General features: G+C 42.4%; 1 protein-coding gene across 3 annotated transcripts in view; it reads right to left on the reverse strand.

Annotated features, from left to right (window-relative positions):
• Positions 1-16,536, reverse strand: part of NLRC4 (NLR family CARD domain containing 4) — a 291,519-nt gene extending 274,983 nt beyond the window's left edge. For 2 of the 3 annotated variants that reach the window (XM_086926856.1, XM_086926857.1), the window contains exons 1-4: positions 16,283-16,474; positions 12,181-12,229; positions 6,459-6,719; positions 3,715-5,637 (exon numbers count right to left, since the gene is read on the reverse strand). In XM_086926856.1, coding sequence (XP_086782982.1) covers positions 3,715-5,637; positions 6,459-6,719; position 12,181 — 2,185 coding nt within the window. In that variant the 5' untranslated portion in view covers positions 12,182-12,229; positions 16,283-16,474. Of the gene's footprint in view, positions 1-3,714; positions 5,638-6,458; positions 6,720-12,180; positions 12,230-16,282 lie in introns of all 3 variants that reach the window. The other variant, XM_086926855.1, reaches the window with a different exon arrangement.
• Between the last annotated feature and the right edge of the window lie 5,853 nt (positions 16,537-22,389).

Genomic DNA, 22,389 nt, shown 5'->3' on the forward strand with positions numbered 1-22,389 from the left:
AACGCACAGAACAGCAAAGTATTCTTCGCCATCGACAAGGAGGTTGCCAAACCCCACAGCAAGACCACAGAAGTCCCACTCTCTCAAGACCTCTGCAACAAACTTGGCACCTACTTCCATGACAAGATCAAGCAGATCTACAACAGCTTTGACACCCAAGGCCCGCACATCACTCCCGCCACCACCTCAAGAGACGACAATTCCCCTCAATCGATCCTACTCAAATGGACCCCTCTCACCACAGACGACACCCTCAAGACCATGAAGAGCATTCACTCTGGAGCCCCCTCGGACCTCTGCCCCTACCACATCTTCCACAGTGCTTCCACCATCATCGACCCCGAACTACACCACACCATCAACTGCTCCATCGAGACCGCCACCTTCCCCGCCAACTGGAAACATGCAAGATCAGCCCCCTGCTAAAGAAACCATCAGTTAACCCGACAGACCTCAAGAACTCCAGACCCATCTTTCTGCTCCCCTTTCCAGCCAATTTCAACAAGAAGGCCATCAACACCTAAGTCTATGAGCTCATCGAAGCCAACCACGTCCTGGACTCCTCTCAATCCGGCTTCCGAAGCAACCACAGAGACCGCACTCCTCTACTCCACCGACGACATCCGCTCCCTCCTCGACCAGGGAGAAACAGCAGCCCTGATTCGCCTACGCGGCGAGCGATAGGTAAGTGGTTTTCTTTATTTTTTATTTAATTTTCCCTTGTCGTTTGTCAACTCCCCCTCCCAACCCCGCCTGCCCCACCACTCTTACCTACACGGGCCACTTCTGATGTAGAGTCTGGTGTGTCTGACATGTCTCATCATTGTGCTTCAGGCAGCCAGGATATGAACTTGCGAAAAAGAGTTCAAACAAACTGTGCCTTGAATGTTAATTCAGAATTTTACAAGAAGAATTTGAGGGGTGTGAGTCACGTAAAGCTGCCCAGTAGGTTAAGTGACTATGTTATGTATTGATAGTGCTTTAATCCTTACAATATTTGATCAATGTTGTTTATAGGCATACATTTTTGGTATTTTTTATTTTTCTTTCATTTGTTTGTTTTCTTTTCATTCGAAGGAGGTGAGGGGTTGTTTTATTCAGTATGCACATGTAAATGTTTCACTTACCTAGATTACTTTTTTTATGTACATTTGTGTTGCCTCCATGTTCCAGAATGTAATGTTAAACACATAAAAATGATGGACGGAGTGGTGAAACTTTTTAACAACCCACCCCCACTCAAGATATCCGGGTTTAATCCATCATTTTTTTGCTCACTCTGCCACCCCATTTTGGACCCAACCATATTCAAATCAGCCTTGACCCTACTCCTCAGCTCTTTATGGAAACAGTCCAGCCCAACCTGCCAGGTCAGGTCCTTCTGGGAGCAGATACAAGCATCCTGGGACCGGTTTTGGGGTATCACCCCTCATCAGCCAGTCTGAATCCAGTGTCACAGCGAGCAAGGGACCCATGTCTGGGAATACTCTTGGCCACTTCGGGCAAAGATAGCAAACATAACAAGATGATAGCTGGAGTGTTGAAACTTTTCAACCACTCACCACCAGTCAAGAGATATGGGTTTAATACATTGTTTTATTTCTCACTCTGCAGCCCCAGTTTGGGCCTAGCCATATGCAAATAAGTGTTGACCCTGCTCCTAAGGGAAGGACCTGGCTTGGCAGTTCGGGCTAGAATGTTCTGAGTAGCAGGGTTACCAATTTGTATATGGCTGGGTCCAACTGGGGTGGCATGGTGAGCAAAATAATGATGGTATTAGTAGGTCTAAAACCCACACAAGGATAGAGACATATGTAGAAAGTGCAGTTCTCTAACAAGTAGCTAATGCTGCCTTCCTATGTGGATTTTACTGTCAGTGAGTCGAAGGTGAAACAATAGTCCGAGCAACAGCATTACAGAGTTAAAATGGATTGGGATGGAAACCCACTCCTAAGGCGGGATTTCCTATGGATGAAAGTATTCAAGAGATAGGGCTCTAGGACTGAATGAGGATGGAAACAGACTTTTAGGATTTGGAATTACAAGCAGTGGCTCTTAGGTTGGGGTGAGTGTAAAAGTTCCAATAATTGCAGGCAGAAGGCCTATTTTCCCATTGTGAACATTGCCCTTTAAGAAGCCTCCTTTTTACAGTTAATCCAATATATACTCTGCAACTATTACTTAGATCGATGTCTCATTTTGTGAGTAAAACATTGGGTGGACCGCACCTGGGTCTGCACTCTGGAGAAAAGATGGGCTGACCTGGGCACATGATTCGGTAGGAAGAAGAAACAAGTGGGCCCTGGACAGGCCCAACACAAGGCAAACAGTTATCAAACAAACACAGGGCTCTGGACAAACGGCGTATCCTAGTATGTAGAGTTCAACTTGTCACAATATCGGGCAATGATTAACCAAATATACACCCTACTTGTTCACAGTGCTCACATTGCAATGATATGTTGACAGAACCCAAAGCAAGATGCATATCATTAAAGCACTTGCGGGCACATGCATCATTGTGAATTACATTCGCAAACGGTGCAAATGCAATTGACAAAATTGGGATGCATCATGTTTTTCGTAATTTTAGAAATCGCAATCATGTTGCGATTTCTAAAATTGCGATTCCATTTAAGAAATCGCAATTTTAGATTTCTTAAATGCAATTCATGAACATTTTAAATTTGCGAATTCGCAAATAGGTAGAGGTAAATTACCATGAAGTTGACCTTCATGGTAATTTGCGAAAACTTTCAAAAATGCACAAAAGTGCATTTTTGAAAGTTTCATTTTACACACACACATGCCCTTGGGGCATATGTGAGTGAAAAATGCACTTAAAGTTAAATTTCAGGGGTGCACGGGGGTCCTTTGGACCCCCCCCTGCACCCTTGAAATTGCATTTTCAATTTGCGATTCACAAATTGCTAATCGCAAATTGAAAATGACTTCCCATTGATTCCTATGGGCCTCTAGGCCCGTAGGAATCAATGGGAAAGAATTCCTGAATTGCGATTCGCAAATTGTGAATCGCAATTAAGGAAATTTAAGAAATCGTAAAAAAAAAATCGAATTCTTAATGCATAGCCTTTTGCGATTTCTTAATTGCGATTCCTTAATTTTCGCAATTAAGAAATCGCAAACGGCAACAATGATGCATGTGGCCGTTGGTCCCTTCTATGCACTGTACTCTGACATGCCCCTCCGGTCATACAGCCCATTTTGCCCTGAGGCCCATCTTCGGTGCTTCGAAGATGCAAAGAACAGACAAACCTTTGCAGCCTCCCTTTAGAACAGTGGCTCCGCCACAAACAAACGGTGGTGGCGCGGTTGGAGTGAATCCTTACATACCGCCATGTTGGAACGTACAGTAGTTCAGTTCAAATTGCTTTTCACTCTAATATATGAAAAACACAAATTGCATTCTATGATAAAAATGAATGCATGCATTAAGTTTCCCAGCATAAATACAAGTAGGAAAAACACACAAAGGTGCTATATAGTCCCTCAGCCTTATGGATTTCTGAGAGAGTGTGTGTGTTAAACACACAGAGAGTGAGAGGGAGGAAGGAGGGAAGGTGTAACTGAGAAAATACCTGCCATATAGATTACTGAAAATAATTTAACACCCCAGGTGATTCACCATAGCAAAGAAAATACATTACTGCCCTTTATCAGAAGCAGATGTCAATAATATACATAATACAGTACCTTGTAGGCGCTCAGTTTGTAGGTTGTGAATATACATTGATTTCAAGTCCGTCATTTCCACAATTCGCTGCTCATCTTCTAAACTGAGGGGAGTGCCTTCAACAATCAAATCTTGCATGTTCCTGCAGGACTCCAGAACAAGTTTGAGGGTGCTAGTGACTCCTTCACTATTCTTGATGTGCAAGCTGAGTCTGTCTGCAGAGCAGCATATTTTTCCTAGGTACTTAATGTCTTTTCTGTTGAGCTTGCTGAAGTCCTTGAGAGTCATCTGTAATTTACCAAGGGTCTGGTTCCAGTCAAAAAACAACTCCACTGCTTTCTTAGGAATGTAGGTCTCGCATGCAGGCGGCTCTGTCCCTCCTGCACTCATTCCTTCCAGGTTATCTTTTGGGCAAACAGCAACAGTGCCATGGAAATCCAATTTGATAAGATCAAGGGAGCTCAAACATTTGGGTAAAAATCTGAAAAAGTCAAATAAATGGGCAGAGATGTTCTGGGTGTTAATGTACATTATTTTCCCAGAAAACAGTCCTTGAAATTCCTTACTTAGGTCAGACTGAGTAGAGCTTTCATAAAACAAACCAATGCCATAGTCTACAAATTCGCTTGAAGGCAATGGACCCAATAGGACGCCTTGCTGGTAAACATCTGTCAAATGGCGTACAACTTTTCTAGTGGAACTTTTAGATGAACCGCAAGTGTACAAAAGCAAATTGCCATAAGTAGTGGTAACTTCAGAAACTGATTTGATTTTGTTGAGGTAAGTCTCTCCTCTGATCACCTCAGCTGCACTGTCAGAGGTCAACAGTTCAGACAGCCTTCTGCCTGCAGTGTACTCCTGAAATGACTTGTGAAAGAACCGATAAACCGGCCAAAGCCTTTGTGCGGTATACTTGTGTAAAAGGCCTGCAGCCAGTAAAACCTCTTCTTTCACTGCTGCCAAGTCTTCCTGCTCAAAATCAAACCTATGGTTAAACAAACCATCAAGTGCCAAGTCTCCACAGTGATCTATGCTCTGGGCAACAGTATTTAATGCTACATTCCTAGTTTTATACTTATTCTTTTCTACCATCAGGTCATATAGAGTGCGGAATAGAGCTGTCTGAGTGTTGAGCGGAGAAGTACTGTCGCCCATCCGCAGGGCGCAGGCGATAACCACGAAGAGGGGTGTCTTCATTAGGTTCTTCATAAAAGGGGACCTCTCCAACTGGGACAGCAACCCTTCAGCTCCTTCTTCAACTAGGACATTCTTAATAAGCGTTATAGCACTTTCATCCGTCAAATCACCTGTTTCCACAATCATTGACCCAAACTTTCTCACTGCTTTGATGGTTTCGGTCCGAGTAGTCACAACAACTGTATTCTTGTACAAACGGTTATCTTTTATAAGCGCGTCCAGTTCCGAACAACTTTCAGATTTAAACTCATCATATCCATCTAAAAGAAACAGCACCTTTTCCTTGAGGTCCCGCAATTCTTTCATAAAATGGATTTTGTTCCACTTGTAAGACAGACCTAAAAGTTGGTCACAGAGACTCTCATACAGACCAACCTTTGCGCTGCTTAGAGTGATAAAGAATACCAGCTTGTATTTCTTCAGGGCTTTGCATTTTCCCCTGGCCCAAAGAGTGGCGATTCTCTTCAGAAGGGTCGTCTTGCCTTTTCCTGCATCTCCTTCTATAATGCAAGGGCTTTCAAGTTCCTGCAGAAAAGTGTCGAATGGTATCTGCTCCAGCCTTCGATTGTGTATATCCTTCCTCCAGAGCAACGGGTCGGTGAAAGTGTTTTCCAGATCAAAAAGGATGTCAATGCCAGTCTCATCTCCCAATGGATGAAACTGGCGGAAACCAGCAGACTTGTACAAATCCTTCAAATCTTGAGTCAAATTTTCAAAGTCTGCTTGGATCGCCGTAGCCAGCTCACCTACACAAAGAGCAAATATGGAAATATCACCAGGATATGAAAAAAAAACAACTTCATAAGCATACAAACTATCAACATTAGGCCACAGAGACCACACATCAGGTACACACTTAAATTTACAATAAGGGGGAGATTTACTATAGAATTGCATCATACTAGCAAACTTTCCTGGATTCATAATTTAAAAATGTACTATATATATATATATATCCAACAAGAAAAGCCGCTAAAGACCCCCGCCACTTGCAACGGCGGGCCCGGACGGGATAGTGAGTCCCTACAAATCCACCACTCTGCTTTTCCAGTAAAGAAAGGACTGTCCAGGCCACTCGTTGTTCCAAAGAGCATGTTTATTTTAGAACAGCATCGCTCGACGTGTTTCGAAGACCAACTCGTGATAAAGAAGACTTGGTCTTCGAAACGCGTCGAGCGATGCTGTTCTAAAATAAACATGCTCTTTGGAACAACGAGTGGCCGGGTCAGTCCTTTCTTTACTGGAAAAGCAGAGTGGTGGATATATATATATATATATATATATATATATATATATATATATATATATATATATATATATATATATATATAAAAAATTATTAAAGGCACCGATTACTGGGATGCACATTAATGTCTTCCATGAGGAAACCAATCAACTATAGTACCAAAGCGAAAACACACAGATTTGGTTGCAAGAAAGTTTTTACTGTAGTTACCATGATGCACCTTCATCCACCAGCCAAACCACAGAAATGCAGTGCTAGTGCAAATTGTACCTTAAGTTATCTAGGGGATTTTGATCTTGAGGCTAGTCTGAGTCTACTTACATTTCCCTTGTAGGTCCTGAAAGAGGAGCCGATCCCGCGCCTCAAGGGACTGAACAAAATGATTGCATGATGCAAGGCCTTTTCTTAAAACCATCAACACCAGTAGTCTTGCCCGGACTTGGCTCACTCTTTCAGCAGTAATGGTGTCCATTTCTTCCAGTGACAGGACTTCATGTTGATAAAGATCATCAATGATTTGGTCTGTGATTGGGATTCCGAGCCTTGAAATCAAATCCGGAAAGGTGTCCCTTATGAAGTCCACTAGGGATTGAATAAAATATTGAATACTTATTAAGCACAGACCACAATGACACTAAAGATCCCCTCGCAGTAATTGTTTTTTACCATGTTATGGCCTTAATTACAAGATGAACAGTACTGGGGCAGATTTATTCAAATTAATAGTTACTGTAAGATATCTGCCCAAGTACTGTGCAATTACAAGGTAAACCTCATGGAATGTGAAAATATGTGTGAGACAAATGTTTCTGGTCATAATCCCACACATAATTGCTAATTGGTGAAGGCTTTTGATGCTCTAGGATTCCACAGCAATCTCACAATTTTTCCAGAAGTGACAGCACAGAGCTGTGTATGGGAACCACCTATGCATACTGACATTAGTTCAGATCACAATACTTTATTTGACTCAAACAGAGCCATGAAAGTTTACATAAATAAACTTTCTTAGAAACAAATAGGCATATAAACAGTAAAGTACAAATTAATAAAAATACCTTGTATTTACTACGAATCTTAAAAACAGTAAAAATGTATTTAATAACTCCATATATAATATCTGTAGTTCCTAGGGAAAGTAGAGAGACCATCGCATTCATAAGCTCTGATCCCCGATGCTAATAATAACGGACGAATAAACTGCCTCCTCTGGGGAATATAAAATTTACAAAATAAAATTAAGTGCTTGGGGCTGTGAGATGAAAGACTGTCACAAGGACAGACAAGAAGTGAGAAAAACCATGTGCATTGGGTAGGAAATGCAGCCAAAAAATGTATAGTTTTTAGATGGAGCCTAGTCTGCAAAAATGTTGACTTTCATTCGGGTTTATTTGCAGATAAAGGGCAAGTTGTATTTGTGGCTGACGAAAACGCTCCGAATGTCCGATGGAATTACACACTGCACTTGGCCGCTCAAGGCTTTGATAAAAAAAAGTGATTTGATTGAAGCAGATGACACATTTCTCAGGGTGTCAGGATTTGTGTAATACTCTGAAGTGCCCAACTTAGCAAAACTCGTTTTAATGCATTTTAGCCAGGTTATGTCTAAGCCGTTGTCCAATTTCATACAGTCTTCTAATATTGTTCTACAAAAATCAGCCTCTGATTTAATCCAAATTCTTAACCAGAGCACTAATGGCTGCAGTGTGATGTAATCTTTTTAAAAACTCAGACCAACTTCCTCATGACAGAAAGAAGCTGAGGAACTCTGAGGGACTTTAAGAAGTCTCCTTATAAACGTATTGTTTGCTACTTGGAGTGAGTTACAATTTACGTATGCCAGCCACCAGCAACAAAGGTTACTACTGATAGACACACAACATTTCTTTGATTGGCTTGTGGCCTAATCTCTTGGCAAATCTAAAGATGGCGTCAATCGACTTTTGAAATTGCATGACTAACGTTTAATAGGCATTTCCAATTAGAATCCACATGAAATGGGAACGCCAGGTAGGTGAAATGAGGGATTTTCTTAATTTCATCACCCAAGAGTAAAAATATTCTTGTTTAAGACTTTCTTGGTCCACATTTTATTATGAATGATTTAGAATGATTAACCTTAAGTCCGAAATCATTCATAAAAGCATTATAAATATAAAGCAAAATGTGTACGCCATTAGCTGTCCTGGCTATCAGGACAGCATCGTCTGCATATACTAATACAGGAATTCGGCGTGAATTAGTCCTCGGGGTGTCTTTCCCCCATTACAAAATTGTGCTCCTAAACCATTAATATATAATAAGAAAAGAAATAGGGCCAGAACACACCCCTGCCTAACCCCCATCTCAGAGGGGAATCCTTCTGTTAGATCCCCCTTGGTATTATACCGTACTGAGAATGATAAATATTCATGGAGCCTACTAAGCAAGGTAATAATTGCTCCATCAATCTTTAACTGTGCAAATATGGACCAAAATTTAGAAAGGTCCACTATATCGAGGGCACACATTAAGTTCTTAAAGGGCGAAGTGTACACAACCCTTTTGTGCCTTTGTATATTTTTGGACAATTAATGCTAGATTTAGTGTCTGGTCCACATTTCAGAGTCATGGACGAAACCCAAACTGATAGATCGAAAACGCATGGGACTAGAGCGCCCACAATTCTATTTTAGCCAAAATAACCCTGCCCAAGATTTTAATTGAGCCATCCAGCAGAGAAATCAGGTGATACCAATGAGGTTGACTTTCATCCCCCTTTTTAAAAAGTGACTTGACATAAGTTGTTTTTTATCAAGCTCTTCCATGCCATTAGACGCAGATTTACCATGACAGATCATAAACGTGGAATGACATCAAATCACCACACTGGTGCCCATGATGAGACCGATAGTCTGTCATGTCTAGTCCAGCTCACAATACGTATGTAGCCGGATCCTGTCCATCCTGAATTTTTTATGCAAACGTGTTCCTGAATTCCTCAGTAATGGGAGGATAGCCTGAAGGTGTGTATATTGCGATCTAGCAAACAAATTGTGTTCAGGGACCTCAATGCCAAATTAGCTGATGAAAAATCTTATTTCCAAACATGTCAATGCGCTTTGATTCCCTTTCCAGCGTGATCCACCAAGCTCTTAGAAGTCAGGTGCTATTCAGAGCCAAAAATGGCTAACACTAGGCTGCCATCAATGCCTCAGCAAGTGCCTCATCAAATGGAGGCAAGGACTTTCAAGTTGCAGACTCAGGATGTAAAATCTACTTTAGTAAATGCTGCTTGGTTTCCACCCTATGCAACTAAAGGCAATACACCTCAGCAGCTCAGCAGGCCATCACCACAAAAAAATGCACTCTCCTCTATAGAGGGCCCTAGTGGTGTGTCAAACTCTGTCTCAGACATATTAAGGCCACTATAATTTTGCAAGCCTAAATACAGACCTGCATCGGTGTAATGCACCATTGCTATCATGGCCTTCATGAGGAATGCTTTGAAAGCCTTAGTGTCTCAATCTGATTCACATCAAGTGCCTAGCCCCATTACTACTGGTGTTGAGGTAATGAAACCAGCTAGGGAGGTCTAGAATGCCAGAGGCTGCACGTTTGTTTTTCATAATTAGATATCAGCCAAGCGTCTTGAAACAGTTATATCCAGATCCAAAAAAGGTATTGGGATGGGTCCAAAGCTGGCCCCTCGGGAAGGCGAAAGTGGCATACGAATGTTTGGAACCTATGTGTCCCCCTGCACGGGTGTCGAGGTATGACAGCTAATGGCCAGGCAGGGGTTCAGTGGTGTGAGTCAGCACTGGGAAGAGGCCCTGCTAGCAGAAGTTGGGAGCAATGGTGGAACCATGGGGCTGGAAGGCACTCTGGAGAGACTGGGAGTCATCTGAAAGTGTTGCAGCACGTCCTCTTTGAAGCCCTCTATTTGCAGCAGGGTCATTGAAGGCCATGGAAACTCAGGGTGCAACGAGAACAGCCTCAGGAAAGCTTTCGAATTTGATAAGGAGGGTGATTTTGGATCCCTCCAATGCCAACTGTGTTGCAACTCCTCCGGAGTGGGAGTGATGGGAAGGAGAAGAATCCCATTTGAACTTCTGCCTGTAATGAGACTTGTCTTTCGACTTCATTTTCAACTTACCAGAGGATGGTAAGAGCAAGACTGGGACCTGGAGTAGATCCTGTACTTAGAGCAGGAGCAGGGCTTGGTATTGAAGTGAAATGAAATGAAATGAAAATGGGATTTATAAAGCGCTACAGTTGCCCTGAGGCGTCCAGGCGCTGAACCAAAACAGAGGTTGCCCTCAGAGGGTTACTACTTACTGAACAAAAAGGTTTTGAGCTGTTTCCGGAAGCTAGTTAGATTGGAATTATCTCGCATCTGCAGAGGGAGGGTATTCCACAGTTTAGACACATTGTACGAGAACGAACGTCCTCCAGCTCTAGCTCTAAAAATTCTGGGGATTTTGGCTAGTGAGGCGGTTGAGGAGCGAAATGCCTTATTGGGCAGATATGGAGAGATTAGGGAACCATTGATTTCTGGGCCCATTTTCCAGAAAGTCTGGTGGGCGATGCATAGAGCTTTACATTTCACTCTGTCCCTAACAGGCAACCAGTGTAAAGTTTTGAGGCCGGTTTTTATTGAGGTCCTCCGTGGGACTCCCAATAGCGCGCGGGCAGCACAATTTTGGGTGCGTTGAAGTTTTTGTAGAGTATAATCTGGTGCTCCAAGATAGAGGGCATTATTAAAATCCAGACGGGATCGGATGAGGCCCTGTATGATTATTTGTCTGGCCTCGAATGGAAGGAGGGGCAGAATTTTCTTAATCACCCTGAGGAGGCCAAAACAGATGGCCGACACCTTGGTGGCCTGTGTGTTAACGCTCAGCGATTTATCGAGCCATACTCCCAGACTTTTGATATTATCTCTCGGGGTGGGGCCATACCCATGCTTGTGGGCCCTGGAAACTGACAGCTTTCTTGTGCTCTGTGACATACAGCTTCACCTTACGCTCTGTGTTCGGCTTTGGGTAAATCAGGGAGCCTTTGCCGCAGGACTTCAAGTCATGCTTGGACCCAACACACCACAGGCACACATTGTGTGGGTCTGAAACTAACATCTACTCTCCACAGCCTTGGTGCACCTTAACACTTGTGGTCATCAGGAAGAGCATGGTGCACCTGCATCAACATAAGGAATTGCGATTCCTTAACTCCATAACTCCTTAACCGCTGCGCAAATTCCGCTGCGGTGCGGAAGTTCTACTGAGTGGGTGGGGTCGCGTCAGCCAACGTACGTGCCCAGCACTACCAAGGTAGTGCTCGCGATGGCCATTGGCCCACGCGTGCACGCAAGGGGTTAATAGCAATTTTTTAGAAATCGCTATTTAGGAATCGCAATAACAAATTGTGATTTCTACATATTCCTTAATTGTGAATTGCAAATTGGGATTTGCAATTAACCCCTTCGACGCGGATGACAAAGCCAGCTCGTCATGGGCGTTACCTGCGCTGCACGGATGACGAGCTGGCTTTGTCACGTTACGCGGGATTTTTAAAAATGCCGCGCACAGCGGGAAAAGCCGCCGCGGCGAAGCGGTTAAGGAATAGCTTAGAGGCCTATAGGAATGAATGGAAATTGTATGCACAATTTGCGAGTACTAAATGAGCTCTCGCAAATTGGGCATGCAATTTCAAGGGTGCAAGGGGGCCAAAAGGCCACCCTGATGCACCTCTGAAATTGGCATGTAAGCACATGTGGAGCACACACATGCCCCACGGGCATGTGTGTGCGCCACATGGCACTTTGAACTTTTGTGCATTTTTCAAAGTTTTTGCAAATTACCATCAACATGAAGTTGATGGTAATTTGCGATTCCAAGAGCTTTTTTGGTAAGAAAGAAACATGATTGCGTACACATTTTTTTTACTGTTACTAAATAATTTTTGCAACAACATGCTTTTATTTTAATCACTGTGAAGCACCTGAAAGGCAGCACAAGTGGTATAAACCAACATATATATGTTGAATAAAAACAGAGTAACTTACTTGTTTACGTTTAAGGTACAGCTTCTTCAATCGCCCAGAACAGAAAACGCTGTAAAGTAAAATATACAGATTTGTAAAAACTTTGTTTCCCGTATTATTATGTTGTCATCGAAAGCAAACAGAGTAGGTTTATTTTTATTGGTAATATTTATAAAGCGCAGACATAGCCTCAGCGGCCAGCGGAGCAATATACATTACAACAAGCATGTGACAGACAAGCAGTTATATTTAAATTGATAGGTTAAGCAAATAGAAGAAGAAAATGGAGAAAAAAGCAATAAAAAAACAATATTCTGGATGAAGGCAACTCATGGCTGCAAAATCAATTGGTACATGAGATCAAAATGAAAAGTACGGTCCGAGCAAACATTAAGTATGTTACAGTGACAATTGTACATCCACAGGAGAGTTAGTAGGGAAGGTAAGTCAATAGACTTGACAAACAATACATCAAAAAATTTTGTTTTTTGCATAAAGACAGAACTATAAGCTACTGAGAGGCAGTAACATTGAATACCATGGTGACGTAGAACATGCGGCTAATTTCCATTCAACTTTCTGCACTGAAGTGGAACTAAGTGCTTGTTTTACAAAATTTTCCTACACATACTATACTAAGTAAATTAATTAGGCCATTTAAAAAACTGAAAATTGCGAGTGGTAACTGTATAATAGTATGCCGATTACTTGCCATACGTTTCTGCATAAATGCTATGCACAAGAGCAATGAAAATTTTTGCACAGAGTAAACCATACTTCTCTATGCCTCCTTTTCTCACTTAGAGCCTGATTATGATGGCGGTCGGACGAGGTCCTGTCGGGAACGGCTGACAGGGAGTTGGTGGTCCAGCCATGAAAATTACAATCTGACCGCCGTGGAGGCCGTCGGAAACATGCCTCATAGCATTGAGGCTTGTGTTGCGGCCCGAAAAAGGGCTGCACCGCAAGCCTCGCTGCTAAGAGGCATGTTTGAAAACATCCCTGCACTATGTGGAAGGCACCCTGTGGTGTCTGCCACAAGGTACAGAGATGTTTAGGGGGGCCCGATAGGTGACCTCCAGGGCCCATAGCGGAGGGCCAGCGGGTAAGAGGGGGCCCGCTAGGGGCCCCCCTAAGTCACATTCCGGGTGCCTTTTCATGGCGGGCTAACTGCCATGAAACGGCTGGCGGAAAGGCACATTCTAATCCTTACGGTGATGTCTGAGCAGGCACTGCCCCTATTGTAGGGATTACAGGGCCATATGTATCAAGGCCAAATTTTCGGCATTTGCGAACTCATTTTCGCAAAATGGTATGTATGAAAGAATTTGGGTGCAAAATAAGGAATTGCAAAATTTGTGATTCCTTATTTTGCGATTGCATTTAAGGAATTGCAAATTTTGTGATTCCTTAAATGTAATGTATTAGGCAAAAAAAATTCAAAAATGCCCTTAAGGAATTGAAAATTACCATCAACTTCTAGTTGGTGGTAAGTTGCGATTTCCTTGAAAAATGCACATTTCAGCATTTTTCAAAGTGCCATGTGACGCACATACATGCCCTTAGGGCATGTATGTGCACCACATGTGCACCCATACTTATTTCAGGGGTGCAACAGGGTGTCCTTTGGACACTCTCATGCACCCTTGAAATTATTCTCAATTTGCGATTAGCAAATTATGAATCGCAAATTGAGAATAAATTCCCATTCCTTCCTATGGGCCAGGAGGCGCATAGAAATGAATGGGAAAGTATTCCTTAATTGCGAATTCACAATTTGCGAATTCGCAATTAAGGAATATCAAGAAATCGCTAAAAAATTGCGATTTTCTTGATACATACCAGTTAGCGATTCTGAAATAGCAATTTCTTAAAAATCACTATTACAGAATCGCTAATTTGTATCTTGATACATATGGCCCACAGTCCCTGAGACGTTCGCATGGCAGGCGGTCTCTCTGCCAGCCCACCATCCACCCGCCATTGTAATGCAGCGGGCGGACCTGCAGGGACAGATGGCGGTGGGACCGCCACCGATGGCCTTTCGGTGGTGGTCCCACCACCATCGTAATCAGGCCCACAATTAGGGTTTGGGACAGACAGACACCTGAAAATGTGACTGTAATTTGAGTACATGTAACATTTGAGTGGTATTTTCTTGGTTTCTCCAACTTCTGTACAGACTCAGAAAACCCACGCAGGGCACATTTTCATAGCACATCCTTTCCGAATGGTGCAATAGGTAATCACCAACGTCTCAACACAATCACACAAACACCAGACAGGAATAACAATCCGAAGCACATTTATATACCCAACACTAAAGTCCCTGAATTCTTCCTTTTGTGCTCCACGCAGTCTTGGATCCAAACCGTCTGTCAAACAAGATGCAGACCATGACACCAAGGGGAGGTGAAACGTCTCAGAGGAGGAGACACATCTTGTGGTCAACTTAGTAAATTACTACGATGGGGAATTACGTAGTCTGCCAACACACAACCTCAATGACGCAAAGAAGCAGGACATGTGGCAGAATGTCACTGACAGACTGAATGCACTGGGGGTGGTGGTAGATACCTTGCTTGGTTGAAGTGGCAAGATATGTGTAAAGCACATGTTCCCCAAGACAAAAGTAGTAGTTCTAGTCCAAGGGTGGTCGCATGGCTCTAGTTCTTGGTGGAGGACCAGGATCATGTGTCCAAATCTCTTTCTTGGACCAGCCTTTTCTCAATACAATGGCCCAACCACACATAAAGGATAAGTGCTACAAGATATGTCCTCTGTTGCTATTAGTTGCCACAACCACCCAAGTCTCTCTGGTAACATCTAATGCTGTCACACTATGTGACACCCCACTCTAAAGTATTGGCACAATGAATCTTGTCAATAAGGGGAACATTTTTATTTTAATGTTCTGTTTTTGTTTTTTTCTGGCCGTGTGATGGGCATGGGTAATATAGGTAGTGTGGGTTATTTTACCGAGATATGCTTGTCAATCCCACAGCCCCTGGTGGGCTTGTTACTGAGGAGAATAAGATGTCGCCAGGCCTGGCACAGGCTGGGCCGGCTTCTGAAACACACAGACGTGGAGCCTGCCGCTCTCTGTTGCTACTCCTGGCTTCTCGTAGTACGTAGAAGGACTGCAGTGTAACGTAGTGTGCTGAAAGTACTCGATATAGGTTTGTCCAGGTGGGTTATGCATGACAATTATGTCATGTTATGCTTTACGTGGCAACGAGTGGGAAAGATGCCTGTTGCTGTGAGGTTAGCAAAGGCTCTATTGATGACCTTCAGGTAAGTACTTACTGAGCTCCACAACCTGGAAGCAATAGTCGGAAAAAAGTAAAGAAAACACATACAAAAAAAAGCATTAAAAAGATATCAATGTAAAGACACGTCATCAGAGATGCATACTCGGAGTATTATATTGCCCACTAGCCAAGAGCTGTCTTAGTTCATCAACCATAAAATTCGTTTCAGGGAGGAAGTAAAAGTGTTGACAAAGAAATGAAGAGAGACAGATGTTGACCAGGAAATTCTAATGTGGAGACTTTGTGTCATTTGAATTGTCTCGACCGGCAGCACCGCCCTCTGGTATAGAGTAGGGGGAGGGGCTCAAAAGGAGCGCTTCCGTTCATTCATCTTAACACTTGCGGTCCTGGTGTGAATCAGATTTAGCAAATACTGTACCTCAGGCTCAGAATGTGTCTAAACGACGTGCAGAAATCCTATCCTTCTCCCTATGACGAGGTTAATATGTGTATAGGGGGCGCAAGGATCAATATACAGAGAGCCTTAGCTTGGTTTTAACACTGTTACATACTGAGCACTTACAATTCTTTCATTCGAGAGGGAGCGAGCCTTCACTTCTCAGCACTCGTCAACACTTTTAAAGTGGGAGTGCCCTACCTGCATGTCCCCGGGAAATTCTTCAAATTAACAGCTGCGCTGCTCATTTTCGACTACGGGAAATAAAAATCCACCTGCCACATATCATATAGAGCACTGTATTTATTGGTTAATGAGGAAGTGTTACCCATAAAGAATGGATGTTCTCAAACAGAAACAATAAAACAGCCAGCATTGTCGATCAGTAAATAGGTAACAGAAGGGTGACACTTACCTGAACAAGTGATACGAGAATGTAGGGTGCTGTTTTCAGAGAACGGGTTCACGCACTCTTGAAAGACAGAGTGCCGCCGCACATTTACTGACAGGAAACACAACCTGCAGTCACGGACTTTCCGACCGACGCACCTCGGAGGGCTTGTAGCAACCAGCAGCGAAATAACAACAAGCAGCGACAGGCGAAACTGAAAGTAGCCGCGCTCACGAGACGTGTTCCTGTTCCTTCCCCTTCGTTTTACCTGCGTTGGCTGCTTTCCGGGGGCGGAGCTTCAGAGGGTGTGCACAAGTAAGACTCCGTTCGAGGTCTACAGAAAAAGCACTTGTACGAAAAGGAAAGCAAACATTTCGGGGCTTATTTACAAGCCCCTTGCGCCGCCGGGTGCGTCACTTTTGTAAAAAGTGATGCACCAGCGGCGCACGGGGCTTATAAATAACCCCCTTTCGTGCTTTGAGTTCAGTCAATACTTTCCTTACTGTCAACAACAATCAACGGGCAACACGTTTAACGACTTCAAAGTCGCTCCTTCAGGGACAAACAATATAATAGATGTGTTAGTGTTACAATAGAAGACCATTTTAAATGCTTCCGTTATTTATTTTGTAACAGGGAATGTAAAACGGGTGAAATTACCTTAGGAAACAGACCAAGATCGAGTAAAAGGCCGCTTTATTAGAGGCAGGTGTGCAGATCTGAAACTCATTACCAGTTACAGATTAAAATCGATTGCTTCTTCACTGATATAATAAACAAAACCTAAACCCCACCCTTAAACTACCCCAAAGGTAAAAAAAAAAAGCTCCAACATGTTCATCACATTTCCAATCTTCCCCATCCCCCTTCCTTCATCCACTCACTTTCACACACGACTCACCCCTCGCGCCTCTCTGTCCGCTCAGCAATGCCCCCAACCCTTCCGGCCTGTGGCGAACTCCTCCATTTGAGCCACCTGTCCTAAGCGACAACCTAAAGCCCCCAAACAGCAGACCCTGTAGAGCGAAAAATGAAATCGGACAAGCAATTAAAAAGATGGAGGGATGAGATGGCAGAGATACAGGAATTCAGGCAGACCCAGGGAAAAACTGAATCTGACATATTATGGAAGCTGGAAGATTTTGAAAATCGCCAGAGGAGAAATAATATAAGACTCTTAGGAGTGGAAGAAGGCAAAGAAGGGGGAGATACAAGAGCCTTCGTCGTAGAACTGTTGAAAGGTGCGTTCCCAGAGATGGGTGCATGGGATTGGGATAAGGAAGTGCAACGAGCGCATCGTTTCCCCCTCGTACAGAAAAAAGGTAATGCGGGCGTAAGATCGAGGGCAATTCTTGTCTATGTAGGAAACTATTTGCTAAGGGAGGAAGTGATAATGAAAGCTAAACCTACGAAGAAACGCACATATAAAGATATTACTTTCTTTGCCCGCCCAGACTTTTGTCATACAACAGTTGAGAGAAGATGGCGGATGCGGCAACTTATAGTACCATTCCAGAACTTAGGCTGCGAAGTCTACTTGCTGTTTCCCTCCCGCCTCAAAGTGGGCCTCAATGGGCAGTTCAGAATCTTTTTTTCGGAAATTGTTGCCCAAGAATACCTGACTTATCTTCGAGAAGAGAGAAGACATAGGGACCGAAATGGACAATCGGATCGCACAGAGAGTATAAAACAAGTAGTTTCTATCACAAAGAGATAACTGAGCCTTTCTTGTTCTTTTTTGAGCCAATGTGATTATATTCTCAAAATGTTATAGCATGGGGGGTGGCTGGGGGAAACTCCCCTGGGAGGGCGCGGCTGTCACACATAGGTCAGGATTGACCTATTTGCCAGTAAGGGAAAGGGTGGGGAGGGAGGGGAAAGAGAAGGGGGTGCGGGGTGGGAAGCACAGGGGGAACAGGGCACGGCACGAAAAAAAATAGAGAGAGGGAGCTTAAAAAAAACATTTTCTAGTCAAAGGGAACAGGTGGGGTTGAGAAAAAGTAAAGGAAGCAATGCAATAAGCAACGCTAAGCTAGCGATAATGAAATTCTGGATCACTAAATGGATAATGTACAGAAGAGAGGGTAGGAGGGAAAGGAGACGTGAGAATGAGGATAATGGGGGTTAGAGTTGTAACTTGGAATGTTTGTGGGCTAAATGATCCCCAAAAAAGAGCGAAAATAGCATTAATGTTGAAACAAATGAATCTGGATTTTGCATACATTCAGGAAACTCATATTATGACATCACAAGCTTATGCTCTGTCGCAGTTAGGATTTAAGGTGCTAGTTCACTCAAGTCAAGGGGTCAAAAAAAGAGGGGTAGCTATCCTAGCTAGGAATAATAATATTCTAATTAGAAAGAAAGCACAAGACAAATGGGGAAGATGGGCTATGGTTGAGTGTTTTATTGATGGAGAGTGGATAACATTGGTAAATGTATATGGTTCAACAGAGGACGACCCTGATATTTTTCAATTTTTAGATGTCGAATTAGCAACATGGGCACCAAAAATTATACTGGGAGGCGACTTCAATATTAATGGAGCAGATGGATTAGGACTGGGTTCTTTTGGAAAATATAGTGGCAGGAAAAAAAAAGTACTTCAGGCACTACACAGCCTGGTGTTAAACAATGCTCTCTCAGATGTATGGGGGAAAAAGATAATGGATAATAAAGGTTACACATACTATTCTGCTCCGCATCAAACATGTGCAAGATTAGATTATTTTTTTATCTCAAGTACTAGTATTTCTAATTCAAAGATTGAAAGGATGCCACGGATTCTAAGCGACCATAACCCTCTAGTACTTACTATAATAACAAAAACAAGTACTAGACAGCATACAAACTGGACCTTTGAAAGAGAGTTATTGAAAGATGAAAAGTATATAGAACACATGAATAAATGGATCATTGATTTTTTTTCCTTTAATAGAGATACAGCAGAAATGGCAGTGGTTTGGGATACTTTTAAAGCTGGAATACGAGGGGAAACAAAGAGTTATAATTCTTATAAAAGGAAACAAATCCAGCTGAGGAACTCAGAATTAGCTCTGAAGGTTTTGATGGCAGAAGAAAATCTAGAAAATAACGTGGTGTCGGGGCGGGATATGGAAAAAGCTTGGGTAGAGTTAGTCAAAGCCAAAGGTGAGGCAGAGGGTGAAATTGCCAGTAAAGCAGCGAAAATTTATAACACTAAAAGAGAGAAGTGCTATGAGTTGAGCGAGTCAGTAGGTAGGATACTGGCTACTCGAACAAGGCAACAAGAAGCTGCAGGCATAGTGAGGGAAATCAGGGATACCTCGGGCACGGTTCACTCAGAGTCGAATAAAATAAGGGAAGTCTTTAGGATATTTTATGAGAAGTTATACGACGACGAACTACAGGGTCGAGATCCTCTAAAAGATAAGGAAGAAATGATGGAGTATCTCCGAGAGACTCCTATAGACCTAATAGAGGAAGAGGAAGCAGATGGGTTAGAGGGAGAGCTGCAGTTAGAAGAAATCAAGGAGGCAATATGGAACCTACCTGCTGGCAAAGCAGCAGGCCCTGATCAGATACCCATAGAATTTTACAAAGTGTTTTGGGATTGTTTGAGAGAAGAAATAATAAAGGTGATGCAAGGGGCACAGTTGGGCATAACATCACCCAAATCATGGGGGGGGTGCAGAGGTGGTTGTAATATTAAAAAAAGGTAAAAATCCGGAAGAACCAGGTTCGTATAGGCCTATAACTCTACTTAATGCAGACGTAAAAGTCTTCTCTAAAGCATTGGCATCAAGGCTGGCAAAAGTTATAGATAAAATTGTCAGTAGTTGCCAACATGGTTTTATACCAGGGATAGGAACCACCCACCATATACGGAAAGCAATAACTTTATTTGATGTTTCGTCAGTCACAGGGGACCCGATTGCAGTGATGTTACTTGATGCAGAAAAAGCATTCGATCGGGTCTCCTGGGGCTACCTTTGGTATGCTCTAGCTAGAACAGGAATTAAACAAGGCTTTATTAAAGCTTTACAAACTCTTTACTTAGAACCAGTAGCGACTCTACGAGTGAATGGTGGAAACACAGGTCAATTCCATATAAAAAGAGGGACTAGACAGGGGTGCCCTTGTTCACCTTTATTGTTCGCTATATATATGGACCCACTTATACGCAGAATAGAGGCATCAGAGATGATAACTCCGGTAACAACACTCATTGGGCAGTGTAAAATCTTAGCCTACGCAGATGACATTGCTGTTATCTCTCCAAATCCATCTGAAACTATAGAACATCTTGAATTTGAGGCGCTGAAATTTGGAAGAATATCGGGATATAAATTAAATACATCAAAAACACAGATAATAAAAAATTCATATACCCCATGTTTAGACAACCGAGTGGTACAAGAAGGTATATATCTAGGGGTTATCATAACGTCAGATCTGGATATCTTGGTGGAAAGGAATATTACCCCTTTAATCAAGAAAGTGGAGAAAGACCTGGATAGATGGGATAATTTACACCTGTCAATAGTGGGAAGGTCTAATATAGTAAAAATGATTATTCTCCCAAAATTGTTATATTTATTTAGGGCAATACCGCTATTTTTTGACAACAAAATATTTAAAAAACTTGAGAGTATGCTAAATAGATTCCTTTGGGCAAAAGGGAAAACGAGAAGGGCCCTTAGATATATGACATTGCCGAGAGAAAGGGGAGGCTGGGGAGTCCCAGATTTAAAATCTTATTATTGGGCGGCGGCTCTACAGAATATGACTGGTTTAATGGGAGGTGAACAGTGCCGTGGAGCAGAGGAGTGGAGTAAATTTGGATCAGTAGCAATCTATGGATTAACTCTGGGAATGGAAGCGAAGGATGTTCTCCTGAAATTTACAGAGGCTAGTTATTATAAGAAGACAAAGTTTAAGACAATAATAGCAGCATTTGAAATTTGGAAAAGCTTTGCTAAAAAAATTGGCCTAGGAAAATATAATTCATATACAAGACTGTTACACAATCCAACCCTCCCACAAGATATCTTTTCGGGACCCATAATGGCAGAGTGGGAAAACAGGGGAATTAGAACCATTGGAGATATAAAGGGGGATCAGGGTGTTCTCCAATTCAAAGATCTACAAGATAGATTTAACCTAGAAACTAGGCAATTTTTCAAATATCTCCAAATTAGGAGTTTTCTTCTGGAAAAAAAAGGTGGCGCTCTGGGATTTAGGCGTAACGTTATTATGGAAATTATTCAAAGGGGGCAGGATTGCACAATCAAAAGATTATATGCTGAACTGATTAAAGTAAAACAAGATGATCACCAAAAATGGAGCGAAAAATGGAAGGATAATCTTAAAATCAGCTCTGAAAGTTTTGGTATCTCCCTAGAAAAGGGGAATTCATTACTATGTTCAGCACCATTACAGGCTCAACACTACAAAACACTTTACCACTTGTATTATACACCGGCTAAAATAGCACAATGGGGAGGTTTAGAGGGCATTACGTGCTATAGGTGTGGAAGCTCGGATGCTGATTTGCAACATGTATTTGCTCTGTGCCCCCGTTTAGATTTATTGAAAAAAGAAATCGAATTTTTTATAAACAAAATTCTAGAAAGCGAAATTGTATTAACCCCTGGAACTATTCTATTAGGAGTTAATGTTGAGGATGTACGGCCTTTCTGTGGGAGGGAATTTTTGTTTGTCGCTATGTCACTCATGAGATTATGTATAGCCTCTGCATGGATAGATCCTGTACCACCTACTTTTCACAAATGGTTGGCTAAGTTACTAATAACGCATAAAGTGGAGAAAGAGATATATGCAAGGAAGGGAAAAAGAGGAAGGAAGTTAGGTAATATAATATGGGATCCCATAACACGATGGAAGGAGGAATAATTGTCTGAAATATAGGCTTGCCTAAAGATAAGGAATAATAACTCGGTGCAATTATAATATTGATGTCATACAACATGAAAGTACACTATGCCCTAATTTATGCTATTCTTGTGCTCTAATTTGTTTGCTGTAATATCTACCTCGCCTGTTGATGATTTATTGATTGTTTTTAATTTTTTTTTTTTTTGGTCTATGAATGGTTTGTATGTACTTTTTTTTCCTTCGCTTTTTTTTTT

This window comes from Lissotriton vulgaris, chromosome 6, assembly GCF_964263255.1.
Source record: "Lissotriton vulgaris chromosome 6, aLisVul1.2, whole genome shotgun sequence".
NCBI classification, from domain to species: Eukaryota; Metazoa; Chordata; class Amphibia; order Caudata; family Salamandridae; genus Lissotriton; species Lissotriton vulgaris.